Source organism: Motacilla alba, chromosome Z (genome assembly GCF_015832195.1).
Source record: "Motacilla alba alba isolate MOTALB_02 chromosome Z, Motacilla_alba_V1.0_pri, whole genome shotgun sequence".
NCBI classification, from domain to species: Eukaryota; Metazoa; Chordata; class Aves; order Passeriformes; family Motacillidae; genus Motacilla; species Motacilla alba.
In genome coordinates this window covers 56,703,541-56,718,977 of record NC_052046.1, presented here as the reverse complement: position 1 = coordinate 56,718,977, position 15,437 = coordinate 56,703,541, and the positions used below count along the sequence as shown (strand labels likewise).

Sequence of the window (15,437 nt, the reverse complement as noted above, 5' to 3'; positions counted from 1 at the left end):
CTGAGTGAGACAGATTGGAGAATACATCATGACTTCGCTTTGAGAACACGCTGCCCGGAGAGCCCCTAAGAAAAGCCTCAAAAAGGAATAATTTCATCTATTCATTTTACAGTCATCTGAGACTCAAGGAAGATGAAATCAATCAGGACGGGGCTCTGCTCTGGATCACCACAACTTCACAACAAACCCCAGTCCTCCTTAAATAGCCAAAGATTCAAGTTCACTCCGTGTGCTAGATTTCCCGGGGTGAAATCCAATCTACACTTTTAACCCTCTTGTAGTCGGCGGCGCAGGAGTCTTGCTTTTGCTGCTGCTGCTGCTGCTGGTTGTTTTGCAGATGAGGGGGGAAGGACTCGGGGGGGTTGGGGGTGGGCGGGAGGATTTTTTTCTTTTTTTTTTTTGTCCTTTTTTTTCTTTTTTTTTTCTTTTTTTTTTTTTTTGGGGGGGGGGGGGTGGGGGCGGTGTTTTTTCTTTCTTCAGAAGTTGGTGGTGCTGCCGTAATAACACGACACTGTCACCACACTTTCGAAAGTTCAAGGTTACAGCCCAGAGCGGAGCAAGAGGCTCCCGGAGAGCGACGGCAAGCGAAACTTCGCCGGGCGGTCGGGACTGTGCCGCGGGGGCGCGCCGAGGCGGGGGCGCGCTCGGGCGGGCAGAGCGGGCGGTGCGGCCTGTGGGCTCCTCCGGCAGCCTCTGGTCGCCCGCCCGTCCTCTCTGGCGGGCAATGGAGAGAGACTGCGTTCCAAACGGCCACCGTAATAAAAATGATCTCCTGAAAATTCAAACGATAAATCTCTCCCTGGCGCTCCCACCCGATTTGCTCTCAACGTGTCCGTGAGTGTGTCCCCCCTACCCCGCCCCTGACTCTGCAAAACTTGGAAGTTGAAAAATTCACCAGTTACACCCTGTGGACCCTATTCCAGCTCTCTCCCCAAATGAGACTTAAGTATTTTTGTTTAGTTATTTAATTACACAATCACCGTTTACACTCCTCCTCCTCCTCCTCCTGCAAACACATTCCTTCTCCACCAGATCCCCTTCCTCTGCCCTCCCTCTGCATTCATTACCACCGAACGCTGCAGAAGGAACGAGCACGTTTCGCAAACATCCCTCCCTCATTTTCCCGCTCTTCTGGTGGGAGAAAGTTGCGGGGGCGAAGGGGAGGGGGGTGGGGGGCTGCCATCTGCGAGAGGCTTCTTTTTTTTCTTTCGGGGTACGGCTTTGCCAGCTGCGGCGGGGCTCAGGCACCCCCGCTTCCCCCCACCCTCGGCGGGGGACACGGGGGAGGGCAGTACCCTCCCCCCCCATCCCCCCCCTCCGGACGGGGGGAGCCTGTCCCGCACCGCCGGAGACTGATGTCGCCGCCTTCGCAGGCTGCGGCCGGGGACTGCGAAGGGGACCCGGCTCCCGGGCGGCAACAGTGTGCCAGGGTCTGGTTTCATTCTCCGGGGGCAGCTTTAACCAGGGGAGCTGAGAAAGGGGGGAAAACAGTGAGCGAAAATTATTTCTGCTCCTGTGAGGCGGGCTGCGATGCTGTGCCCAGCTCAGGGGGCGTCCGGTGTGTGCGGACCCCATCCCCAGCACCGCCGCTGCGGGCAGGGGAGGCCGAGCGCCACCGGCGCTCTCTCCCGCTGGCCTTGCGCAGCCCCCGGCGGCGTGCCGGAGGGACCGCTGACTTCCTCTTTGCCCAAAGTGAGAGTTTATTCACGTCAGGCATTTCACAACGACACATCAAGGAAAGTAAGCAGGTTCAAGTCAACCATGAAATGGTCACTTTTTAACCCCGTCCTGTCCTCATTAGGGAAATGCTCAAACACAGCCCATTTTCAAAGAGGGCTCTTAATGAGGGGAGCTTGCCAAGGCTACCAGCTGCAACTCCCACAAATTTACAAACCAAAAGAAGCAGAGGGATGACTGGGGGAAGCAGAGACCCCCGTACCAGATAGGTAATGCCAAAGGAAACAGCAAGAGCCCCTTTGCAGAATCCATGCCTCATCCCCACTGCTCGTTTTCTGGTTGGCTACTCTTGCCCTCAGATTTGCAGGGTTCAAACAACCACCGTGCATCTTCTCTTCTACAGACTATACTGATAAGAGAAGTTAAGGACATACATTTAGGCAAAGACAAATGACACAAACTTGTGGTTAACCATAATTAGCAAAACTTATTTTTATATCTGGTGTTAAATACCCCCGGAATCCTAATGTTTTTCCCTCTACCCAGACACAAAAAGCTGATAATGCCAGCTTTAAATTATGGAGTTTCCCTTTGAATAAGTATTCTATTTAACTGGAGTTAATTTACCATAAAAGACATTCCTCTTGGCACAAATGCACTGGTGTCCTTGAACACACCTCTTTGAGTGCTTGAACTCTTACACAACAAGCCATTATTGCGGACCTGATTTAAAACGACAATAACTCTCCTCTGTCCCCTTTATCACTCTCATCCCTCCATAAGGATCAGGGCAACCTAACCAAATCCATAACGCCACATCAGCAAGGCTGCCCCTGTGAGCTGCATAGATGTGAGAAGTCTCCCCTTTCCCAGGCAGGGCTTGCAGAAGGCCCCACTCCCTCCCACGGTATGGCCAAGGGGTTACAGTTGCACTAGGGTCCTGTGCACTAAAAGCAAGAACTGCCTGGCAGTCTGGCAAGCAGGAAAAAACAAATGTACTGAGGTGAGGGCTGAGAGAAACCAGTCACTTTCTACAGCCTTTGCTACTGCAAGGGATAGGGAGTCAGTGAGATGTTGTGTTTGCATCGCCACAAGAGCTGGCTGAGGGTGGGTTTGCATCTCTACCCAGAGGGCACAAAGTGGGAGATGAGCACAGACAGCCCTGCAGCATGTGCCCGTATCCTCCAGGATAGCACTGCTGCAGAGCAGGCAAAGCCAGATACGTCCACCCTCAGAGCCAGTCTGCTGGCCAGGATTGAGTAGGCCTCTCATATGAAAGCATCTTGGGGAAAATGGAACTGCCCAGCCAGCATGGTTCAAGCAGCATTTTGTCTTCTGTATGATCTACAGGGCATGGCAGGTGTGGTACATGTTGCCATTGGTTTGCCCATGGGTTTGACTCAAAGGCTCCCAGTGTATCACAGAAAGCAGGCTGTACTGGGCACCCAAATGTGTTTTGGCTCTGTTGCTCCTGGTTAATGCCAGTGGGAACCCATACAGTATGAAGGCTTTGTCCTGGGAGAACCCTGCTCAGAAACACATGTGCGCACACGCCTATGCCCCTCCCCCCCGTCCTCCTCCCTCCCACCCCAGCCCCTCAGCTCCTTAAAAAGAAAAAGCAAGCTAAAGATTATTTTCAGAATGGATAAAGAACTACATGCAAATCACAACAAAGTGTAAGTCCCTATCACTTTGCTGCAGAGGCATGTTAAAAAGGGTATGTAGTAACTGCGTTAGCCTGGAGAAATACGACATTAATGCAGCAAGGACACTAGGCACAGTGGCTGGCCCTTGGCATGCAGAGAGACCTTGTAAGGAAGTGGTTCGATTGCTTTTAAATTCTGACTTGCATTATTTCCTCAACCACCCCAAAACCCTTCTCTCCATCCCCACATACTAAAATCCCTGTGAATGCTGCAAGTTGTCCACCCTTGAAGCTCCAGAATGAAGGACAATTATTTTTTGTCTTTACTGCCAGAGCTATGCCACACTCATGCTGTATCTGGTAGTTAAATGAGCATTTCAATGTGGGCAACTAAGAAAAAAAAAGGCAGTATCTGACCTTGCCGGTGAGAGACACTGAGAGTGGTTCTCTGACACTAATCCTAGCCCATTGACTTCACAGGGCCAGGCTGGCCTAAGGGATCCTGCTCTCAGGTGGGATGCAGTATGAGAACTGATAACACTGCTTGGACACACACACACAGCTGGGCACTTGCACACGGCTGCCAGAAACCTTCATGTGACAAAAATGGACATTCAGGAAGAAAAGGCAGCTTTCACATTAGTAAGTGGCAGATACCAAAGCTGCGAGCAAGTAACCCTCACTGTGAGCCTGCACTCTCCAGACATGGGACCTGCTCCCATGCTCCCCCTGCCTCCCATTCAATTCTGGCAGGGTGGCTAGGATGGGAGGACATCCACCGCCAACACTGCATGATCTGAGATGCTCATCTCACAAGGAAGAACCAAAAAGGTTTTTTGGCACCATGGGCAGATGGGCTCACTCACCCATCCTAGTTCGCCAGGGCAGTTTTATGCCAGTGGTGCAGACCCTGGTATGCCAAAGTTGCACTGTAAGTGGAAAGGCCAGTTAGACTTATATCCCACCTAGACCAGAATTTCAGCTGTTGTCCTTTGGCTGGACAACTGCTTCAGTTTTTCAGTTTTTCAGTTTTTCAGTTTTTGGAGCACAAGACTATTAATGGAACAAAAATAAAGGAATCACTAATGCTGAAGTGTGAAGGTTAAGATAATCTCAGAATAAATGTAAGCAGTTTGGCCAAATATCTAAACATACACAGAACATACACAGTTTTCATGAAAATTCCAGTTGTCTCTTCATAAAGATCAGAAAGAAGTGATTCTGGCACGTGCCTTTTCATCTAAAGTATGGAATATCTGAGAACTAGCACACTAGCACCAAAACTCTTATGTAAGAGGTCTTTGTGATCCAAAACGCAAGTTTTTTATCCAATTTAATAATACCATTAACTCCTTTTTCACCCTTTATTAGAAAATGTCATTTCTACACATCCCTTCGATAAACAATTACTTGAGTACATGCATAAATACTGAGTAGCACAAATAGAGTATAGTTTATGTCACTTATGCATAACAAGTAATCTAAACTATATTATATTATATTGAATTGTTGTTACTTGATGGTGATTCTATCTGTATGATTCTATCATGGTGCCTTGCAAGTCTTCTTGTACAAGCATATTAACCTACAAAGTAAACCTTTGCATCTTTGGCATAACCAGAGCCTTGAACAGTTTTTTTTATGTGCAGGAATATTGTCTGTGCAGGGCGACATATAGGTACATATGTATATGCACAGAAATTCAGAGGAAAAAAAACACATAAACAGTTAAATAAGAAAACTGATAATATATTGGCTTGTAGGGCCTTGATATGCTTCACATGAGAGTGAATTTTAAGTTATTTTTGACTTAAAATGTAAACAACAGTCAGTACAACTTCTAAACCAGTACAGTATCATACAATAAAATTATGTATCTTAAAAATTACTAGCATTTTTTACTTGGTTTTGGGTGGGGGGAAGAAACATATACTGTACATAAACTATGTATATGCATGATCAAATAGAAAGTGTGCATATATACAATCAAAAGGAAAGAAACACACTACTTAACTACTTACTCTAAACAGAGGCACACATACATATGACGGTTGTGTGCGCTTGACCCCTGTCCACATATGGTTTGATGGGGACTATAATACTTGAGTTTCCCACAGCTCCCAGGCCAGCAAATAAAAACATCAAACCTCAAGTGTAAAGCTGTAAACCACAGCATTTTGGGTTACACAACTGTGCAGTTTTTGTCCTCGCTGCAGGTCACATCCTCGGCCTTACAAAACTATGAAACCTTCTCTTTCCGATATGGTAAATTCTTTAAAAATTCACATGTGCTGATTTCAAATGCCCTGGACTAAACAGCAATGACAACACCACAAATAAAATTTCAACACATTTCTTTTTTGGCAGTTTATATCACTTGCCAGATTTTGAGAATATTGGGATGGAGTGGGGGTAGGGGCAGCATCTAGAAGCTGGATTTAAATGTCTGCCTAAATTAAACTTATAGTAGTGCTTGATCTGTTTCTTGTGATTCAATGTTAAAATTGCAAGCGTTGCAGCTCAAAACCGCTTCAGAGAATGTTACGAGTTAATCCTGTGTGTTTTGGCGCCTTTTCCCTGCCAGCTACTGTACTTTAGAGAAAAAAAAAAAAAAAAGCTGGAAATCTTGTCTGTCCCATCACAAGCTGAATGGCAGCACTTTCCAGCAGCGGGAGGAGAAGATGGTTATGTTCACAGAACTAATAATAATTCAGATCACGCCACATCGGCATCTTGTGTCAGAGTCGAAACTGGCTTCCCCGCCCCCTTCAACCTGAGAGCTGCCAAGTCTTCACACACTCCGCATTCAACCACAACTTAATGGATGGGATATTGTGCATTAAAATGTGGCCCAGACACACAGGGGAAGAGAGGACAAGAGGGAAAGCAGACACACGCACACACACATACAAACAGACACGCAAGAGAAAGGAATGAATTAAAATACACACACAGGTCCTACAACAAAACAGCAGTAAAAAGGAAGGGGGGGGGGAGGGGGGCAAAGGAGCAAAAAGAAACCCTCCAGAGTAACTTTAAAAACAAGTCAGAAATGCCACCCTAACACTGCATCCTGCTATATGGCATGAAAGAGACCAGCACAAGCCCCCAACAATTTATGGAGCAGACATACACAGCAGCAATGCCATTTCCTCCACATGATACATTCAAATTGCAGTCCATTAACTACAAAAACCGCTAAAACAGCCAGAGAGAAAATATTATATTAAAATGTGAGCAAGGAAGCAATTTCTACTGCAACAAGAAAGAGAGAGAAAGATCTGTCTGTTAGGTACCAATGAAGTATCATTTGCATTAATCCTTTCCAGCATTTAACTGATAGTTGTCTGCCAGAGAAAAGGGGGGAGGGGGAAAAACTTGAAGCAGGAAACATGCCAAGTTCAGCACTTTTGGATGCAAACTCCCATCAACTGATTTCTGGCATAAAAGTGTGACCTATATGGAAAAGCTGCCAAAAAAAAAAAAAAAAAAAGCCATATACAAACAATCCACCACTTATATCTTATCCTGTAAAGTAGAAGTGGTATCAGCATTTAAGAATAGGGTATAACATCCACTTTGAAACCACAGAGACACAATCTCAGCCTGGAAGAATTACAAAAGAAGAGTCAATTGAACTAAAAATAATATATATATATATGTAAAAATACAAATAATTTAAGCACCATGTGCCATTGTGGTGTATTGTATTAAATAAATGAGATCTTGAAATCTGCAACATACCACTCAACCTTTGGCTTCATGTTTTCCTGGATGGATCTCAATTTTTTCAAGGACCTAGTGGTTTTGGGGTTTTTTTCCTTTGTTGTTTTTGTTTTAGTGGTTGCGCTTCTTGTTGTTGTTATTGGTATTTTGTTTGCATTTTTTTTCCCCAGAAATGACCTTTTACCTTTTGGGTAAAACCCCTTTGGTATGGGGTGTATGGTGTTTTTTTGTTCTGTTCGCTGTTGCTGGTTTGGGATGTTTTAGGGGATTTCTTAGGGGAAGAGGTGGGGATTATTTCTAGTGTTACTATTACTTTTACTATCATTATTTTCTCAGGTTGTCTACTGGCTTTGTTTTGGATTTATTTTGTTGCCAGCTTTTTTTTTTGCCTGACACCGAATGGGATGAAAATTCTCGGAGTGAGGGAAAAGCGTTAAAGTCACAGCCTGTGGGCAGAGCGCTCCTCCTCCTGCTCTTTCTCGTCTCCTTTCCTCTCTTGAGCTGCCAGGCTGGACAGCACGTTTCAGAGGCGTCTGACTTGAACCCGGCCCAAGAATTCCTCCCCCCCCACCCGCCCAGCCCAAATTTTAAACTCTCATATATCCACACACATACAGATGTGTATTTTTACGGCAGGGACGCCTCTCGAGTCCATGCCCGCCTTCCTCCTCCGCCCCGCATGCGAGCGCGGAGCGCAGCGGCCGGGCCGCCACGGCCTCCTTCCAGCGCGGGCTGCCGGGCCGCGGGCTGCCGGGCCGCGGGCTGCCGGGCCGCGGGCTGCCGGGCCGCGGGCTGCCGGGCCGCGGGCTGCCGGGCCGCGGGCTGCCGGGCCGCGGGCTGCCGGGCCGCGGGCTGCCGGGCCGCGGGCTGCCGGGCCGCGGGCTGCCGGGCCGCGGGCTGCCGGGCCGCGGGCTGCCGGGCCGCGGGCTGCCGGGCCGCGGGCTGCCGGGCCGCGGGCTGCCGGGCCGCGGGCTGCCGGGCCGCGGGCTGCTCGTCCTCCACCCCTGCCCGAGCTCCGCCGCCGGCCGCGGGAAGCGCAGCTCTCCGCTTCCGCCTGGCGGCTGCCGCACGCAGCGAGGCCACCGCGGTATTTCGCAGATTAGGGAGGAATAATATTTTAGTTTAGCCCTCTCAGGCCACGCTTGGCGAGTACGGTTCTTCGCACTTTTTTTTTTTTTTTTCCAGGAAGGTTTTTGCGCGCAGGTTGTGTAATTTCGTGGTTTCAGATGACGCCTTTTATAAGCTATCGCATCATGCTGCTCGCTCCCCGTAGGATTAACCCTGCTCCAGAGGAATTGTTCTCCAGTCCAAACCCGACGGCAGTAAGGCAAACTCACAGAGGAAAGATTTCGCATCTAAAACTTCCTACACAATTAAAGCACTTACAATGAAATAAATAAGAGAGCATGAGGTAAAAGTGTGTGAAGAGTTTCAATCAATCAGATAACAAACATATTCCTTCCTGTTAGAAATTGGCAAGTACAAACTGAAAAGAATCTTCATAATTACTTGGAGCCCATTGCTGGGAGTATGGGGGCCTCTCAGGAAGTTGGGTTTCTTTTGTTTGATTCGAGAAAAACAGTTTAAGTGTCTAAAAATGCAGCCTACTCTCAACATTAAGCAGAAATTGCCATGAAACAGGAAAAAAATTTGAAATATAAGTTTTCAGACTTCAGACAAATCACTGTAGAGCTTTGCTTTATTTTTCAGAGCTTGTCTTTTCTGATCCTTTTACAAGTAAGTCAAACCTAGAAAAAATGAGTTATGAATTTGTCTGTTCAGTGAGCAGGGGAAATGATTGTTCGTGCTATGTGTGGCAGATTTTGAAAACTTTACACCAGCCAGTCAGTTGAGTGGAGAGCAGACCTTTCCCAATGACAAAAAAAATCTGCAGGTGTTGATTTTTACATTGAAATGTTTTCCTTTTTTTTTACAGAATGAAAGTTTTATTTTTGAAAGTTACACACAATTAAAAATTTGTGCCAGTCATCAATTCTTAACAGAGTTTTTGCAAGAACTTTGGCAATATTTCATTTAAGCTTTTTTTTTTTTTTCTCCTTTTGTTTGATTTTGGTGTTGCTGTTGTGATTGCCAACAAAGATTCAATTTCTGGTAGACAATCCCATTACTCTCTGCAGCTTTCTCTGCTTTGTTGATTGGTTGGATTTTTTTTGTTGCATCCGTATATTTGCTAAGCCTAACTTTGCATGTGATTTAGCAAACAATTGCTAAATTGATTTATATCAAATGGCAGAAATAATGACATCAAGAAAGAAATAAGTATTTCAGTCCTTAAGAAAGAAAAATTGTATTACACAAAGTTGTCATACTCTATCAGTTTAGTTTAAACCTAGACGGTCATAAGCAACTTTCGTGAACATATTTTTAAGTTCAAAAATTTTGTTATGTATAATTTCCATTGCTTTTGATTTCTGAGTTCTATAGCACTAACATCTGTTGATTATGGCTTTCTTCTCCATAAATGTAATCAAGGGCTTATATATTTTGTAGCAGGTTGACCTTAAGTTCTGTTGATTCTGGAATATTTTTTTGGTTTTCTGAGGTTTTAATATCTATATACTTAATATTTTTTAGCATTCAGAATGGAATGCTACAGGAAAAGCCTGTAAATAGTTTTCTTCCATGGATAATTGTTACCAAGTCAGTTACCCATCTGTGGATGAACAGATAGCAAATCTGGAGGAAGACAGACTCACTTGCAGTATTTCCACTAAAACAAGTAACAAAGAATTATTTGACATCTTTATAACAGAATTTGTGAAAAAACCAAAATGTTTCAAGAGATGTTATTTTTGAAGATGCTGATGTAAATTTACTTTATTTAAATCTCTGTGTTTTCAAGGTTTACTTACTACCTGACAGGGCAGGAAAATTAAATGAGTGAAAGGGGACCTGGTGAATCAATGGTTCAACAGTCCAGTCTGTGAAGAAGTCCAGTCACAGGATAGACCGAGCAAACAAGGATCATGTTAGGCAACAATGCAGTAGGCAGGATCTCAGTACAGTTTGACTGTGTGGAATGGCATAAGCCACTCTTATTCATAACAGGACAGCTGAAAAGCCACATAGCTTTGGATGAATACATCATTTTGCACACGTGAAAAAATGTTCTTGCCCCACCAGCTTTCAAGTAGGATCTTCCCACTTTTTGTAGAAAGGCCACTGTAGTAAAAAGTTCCTGCTTCCTATTCCTGAAACAACCCTTTCAGGTTTGTCTGAGCAAGGCACCATGAAAACTCCATGATTTGCACATGTGCACAACACTTGCTCATTACTTCTGGAAGTTCATACTTTTGCCATGCTGCTCTTTACAGAACCCCAGCCCCACCGAGCCTCCTGCACAGTCTCCTAGCAACTAGGAGAATTATAACTCTCATTTTGGCACTGGAGAAATGATTCCTTCTGCTGCTTCCCCCAGGCAAGCACTCTGCAGTCCAGGGTGAAATGTACTGGGCAAAGAGATGGAGAGTACTGATCAGAAGGCTTGCAGAGGCTGATGTCTGTAATTCCCTGTGTTGCCAAGCAAAGCCTGGAGTTCCCGCCCGCTGGGGCAGGGTCAAGTGCCAGTTGTTTCCTGCTCTGCTCTGGCATATTAGGTAGGGGAGAATTCAAGCAGATACCATAAAATTTTTTCTAAATATTTGTGAATTCTGTAAGAAGTAGAAAGTTGTTACAGTAGATCAGATTTTTAGGTTTGGATAACTTCATTTTGGAAAGGAAATATGTCATATGGAGTTTTAAAGGGAGCAAGTCTCCCTTTACTTGTCCAGGAAATCAACTGCAGAATCCTCATGCACAGAGTTTCTTCCTGCATAATGAAATGTCTCATACTATGAACTTTTATTTGTTTAGACCTCCACTTCTACTAAAATATGGCAGAAACAGTATCGCAATATCACCACTTAACCGTATCATCACATCATCACCAAAATAAATTAAAAGATTAGGAGATAAGTGAAACACTGAAAGGTAGAAAATCTTGTGCATATTCCATAGAAGAGCCTTCAGCTCTTCAACTCTCCTTAATAATAGAGCAAAGTGTAATTTCTTCCTCCGCACCCTCGTTTCTCCCAATCCGCAGGATGCTAAGGAACTGTAACATCATTGTTTTGATTAGGGGGAAAAAAAAAAAAAGCTGAGGCTTAATGGTAACATTTAAATGGCATACAGAGCCCTTTGAGTTCACACCTCATTAAGGTGAACAGGAAGAGAAGTGTTGCACATCTTTGTTGTTACTTTTGCCTTGCAGCATTTTCAGCCAAGCTATGTGAACAGACCAGCAGCATATTAACTAACTTTGTAGCGGCTATATTTTTGTAGCAAGTTTGTTTTGTTTGGGTTTTTTGCTTTTTTTTAAGTTTGAAAATTGCAAAATATTGTGTGAAATGGAGCGAGGGCAGGCCCTTAAAGGAGAATTATTTTGGCTTCTTATTTTTTGCAGATTAAAATCTCTTCCCTTATCCAGTTTGGGGGGGTTCTTTTGACTAAACTTCACATGCCCTGCTATTACTGATATGTGCTCCATAGCACCAAAAATGACTTGGCACAGTGTTTCTTGCCCTGGGCACAAACATGCTTATCTGAGATGGCCAAATACATTTGTAAGTTTTCTGTTACATACTCCTGTAGCAAACTCTATGTTGCCGTTGCATAGGTGATTGGATTTGGCCCTAAAATACGTTTGGCACTGGGATCCCTCAGCAAGTTTGCTGACAACAGCAAGTTGTGTGGTAAGGTCAACAAGCTGGAGGACAGGGATACCATCCAGGGGGACCTTGACAAGCTTGAGAGGCTGGTATGTGCACACATCGTGAAGCAAGTCCAAGTACAAGGTCCTGCATCTGGAGTTGGAGTAATCCCAAGTAGAAATACAGGCTGGGCGGAGAATGGATTGAGAGCAGCCCTGGGGAGAAAGACTTGGATGTATTCATGGACAAGAAGGTCAACATGACCCAACTCCAGAGAGCCAGCCACATCCTCAGCTGCATTCAAAGCAGCAGAACCGGTAGGTCAAGGGAGGTGATTCTGCCTCTCTACTGTTCGCATCAGACCCCACCCAGCGTGCTGCATTCAGCTCTGGGGTTCAACATAACAAGGACATGGACCTGTTGGAATGAATACAGACCAGAGTCACTAAGTTGATCGCTGGACTGGAGCATCTGTCCTGTGAAGACAACGCTGAGAATTGGAGTTGTTCAGTCTGGTGAAGACAAGGCTTCAGGGAGACCTAACATTACCGTCCAGTACCTAAACAAGTCCACAAGAAAGCTGGAGAGGGACTTTTCACAAGGACAGGTGGTGATAAGATAGGGGTGAATGGCCTTAAGCTGAAGGAGAATAGGTTTAGATTAGAAATTCTCTGTTATAAAGATGGTGAGGCAGTGGCATATGTTGCTAAGAGAGGTTGTGGATTCTCCATACCTGGAGTCGGCTGGATGGGGCTCTTAGCAGTGTGGTCAAGTGGAAAGCTCCCTACCCATGGCAGGGAGATTGGAAAGAGATGATCTTAAAGGTCCCTTCCAACAAAAACTATTATATTATTCTATGATTTCTGACCATGTCTTCCAAGGCTTTAGCACTTATCAGCTTGAGAGCATGATTCAAAAGAGTCAGAGGAAGGACTTCTGTGCAAAAGTTCTTTTAGCCTGCTAACCCAGCTTCTCACTTTCATTTCTATCCTTTTCTGTTACATCAACTGACCACTGATCAACTGCTCCCAAATATTGCTTTACTGTTATCATAGCAGCAGAGATGAGGGATTGCAGTAAAGGTTATTTTCATGCAACTTTACACTGGGATGTCCAGGATAATGGAAGCAGAGCTTATTTTTGCTGGTGCAATCATCATCTGACAATCTGGCAGACGCTGACAGCACATGCCACAGTCATTGTGGGTTGTCCTGTAGGCACACCATCATGACAGCTTGTGCAAAAGAAATCTATTCTCTCAGCATGTGGTCTTGGGATATTTAACGTTTTGCATGAATAAGAAATATGCATGAGGATTGACCATAAAATTTCCTGCCTCCATCTCCAGGACCACCCAGCAGGGCAGATGTTTTTGTCCAAGCTGAATGGTTTTGACACTCGGTGGCTTTTTCATCCTGACTCCCACAGGTCTGTGTCATTTTGGTGTCATCAAGGCAGCTTAAGATCCTGTGGTAGAGAAGATTTTTACATGATTGATGATTTTATTCCTGTAGCTGGTGTGCTTAATAGCTAAGGTTTAGAGGAATGGACTTCACAAACTGCTCTGCAGACAGTGTTAGTACTGTGGATATATGGCACTTTACCAGTCCCATAGAACACCTAACCGTCTAAGCCTGAAAGACAATACAGGTTCTGGCACCCACAGAATAGAATGATGACCAGAATGCTACTTTCCCAGAGATGGCATTCACCAGCTTGAACAGCAGGGATCTTGCTTCCTCACAAGAGTATGAATATTGATAAGATGTGTATGTCATTTTAAGAAACACCTCTTCATGTACCCAACAGAAGATTCTCAGCTGGTGGAGAGTGGTAAAGTGTGAACTCAGCAGGCGAACCAAAAGGCAGTCCTTCTAACTGAGTAAATTCTGAATAAAAGTATGGCCAGTGCCATTTCTACTCCTGCCTTCTACAATGTCCTGCTCAAAGTCTCCAAGGAAGAGGACCTCCAAGGCTCTCCAACAGTTTTCAAGGCACAAAAGACATGCGATGGGTGGCTAGCCAGTGTGCTTGTCATCAGTGGGGCACAGTAAGCAGCAAAAGAACTAAATGAAAGCACTCTCTTCAGTGTTTTGTAAATATGCAAGAGAAAATTTCATACTATGGAAACAAAATGGGAGAAGACACTCTTCTCCAACACCCATGGATAGGTTTGCCATGGGTTTTTTGACTATCAGGAAACGGAATATGTTAGACTCTTCCTAATTTCTTCTTCCTTCCTGCACATTCACAAGCCTGGAGATACCTGTGAAGATTTTCTAACTGATTTATTAAATAATTCTTAAAATATTAGAATAGAAATGTTACAGATAATCTGTTATATAAGCCCTTTTAGAATCATCACAGGTATTCAGGCTTACAATAATGATTTTTAAAGATACAGATTTGCACTGCCAGTAAGTGCTGGCAGTAGTCACACTGGTGGTTGAGAATGATTTCTGAAGGATACTGTTTCCCTTTGACCACACACCAATGCACTCTGTGGGAGCGGAGCAAATGGTGAGCAGTACCTACTTCCAGATCTGGAAAAACTGAAAATCTTGTACTCTGTGGAGACAGCTCTAGCTGTGTGAGAAGACAGTGTGAAGGAGAGGACACCAGTGAAATATCTGGGCTGATTATATTCCAGGAGTAGGAGCTTTTGCCTTGGAAACCATGGAACAAGTCAATGCCCCTTTTTTGTCTTCAGTCTTGCTGTGGGCTGTTTGAGTCCTCGTCAGAGAGGTCACTTTACCCTGTTCCCTTCTCTTAGATTATTTCTTCTTTTTTTTCTTTTGTTTGGGATTTGTTGTTGTTGTTGTTGGCTGGTTGGTTTGGTTTGGTTTTGTTTGGTTTTGGTTTTGTTTTGGTTTTTTTTTTTGGGGGGGGTGGTTGTTTTGGGGGTTTTTTTGGTTTGGTTTTTTGTTGTTTTGTTTTGTTTTGTTTTGTTTTGTTTTTGTTAGGCATTGCTCCCTCACTTCACTGGTTTAAATGTTCATCCAACTGATGTCCAGAGTTGATGTGTATTTCATGCCCATATGAGCTCTTAATTATACTCTGTTGATTCTGCTTTGCTTATTGGCTCATTCTAAGGGGAGGAAAGTTTCTTCAGGAAAAATTATGAGCATATCTCTTGTCTTCAATTCAAAGAAAAGAAAACTATGTCCTTTGTATTCTGTGACCTGGTAAGACCACAGAGATCCTCCTTTATCCCTGAATTTTGGCCCGTATGTCATCTGCTAGCAACCAGGTTCCCAGTTCATGGGTGCATTATGGAGGGGATTTCAGGTTATTTTCATAAATCACTGGAAAGAGAAGTCAGGGAAAGTAGAGTAGGTGGTCATTCCAGAATGTTTGTAAGGAAAGATTACTGGTCAGAAGACAAGTAAGTTTCTTTTGTGTAAAAATCCACACCTGGCACCACATAAGCCACATAATGAAGAGCACAGCATGACAGAGACAGGGCTAGTGAGCTACAGGAAGTTTGTTCTGGCCAAGAAGCCTACTGAATGTTGATATATTATTCTTTAAATGCTAAAGGCAAGTACTGGAATCCTAGATAGGAGAGGGGGACTATTTAAGCAGGCATTGACACAAGACTAAGGTGAAAATTAGCCCAGACTGTCAAATTTATTCTCTTCTTCTCTCCTAGGATGTAAGGAATGGGCAGCCTCAAGGAA

General features: G+C 44.5%; 1 protein-coding gene across 11 annotated transcripts in view; it reads right to left on the bottom strand.

The window, feature by feature from the left end:
• Positions 1 to 15,437, bottom strand: part of NFIB (nuclear factor I B) — a 264,606-nt gene that overhangs the window by 170,801 nt on the left and 78,368 nt on the right. Inside the window, exon 1 of one of the 11 annotated variants that reach the window (XM_038123586.1) lies at positions 1 to 386. The exons of 7 other annotated variants lie outside the window; for them this stretch is intronic. In XM_038123586.1, the coding sequence (XP_037979514.1) occupies positions 1 to 30 (30 nt within the window). In that variant the 5' untranslated portion in view covers positions 31 to 386. Of the gene's footprint in view, positions 387 to 15,437 lie in introns of those variants that run through there. 3 more of the 11 variants (XM_038123587.1, XM_038123593.1, XM_038123596.1) reach the window with 3 other exon arrangements.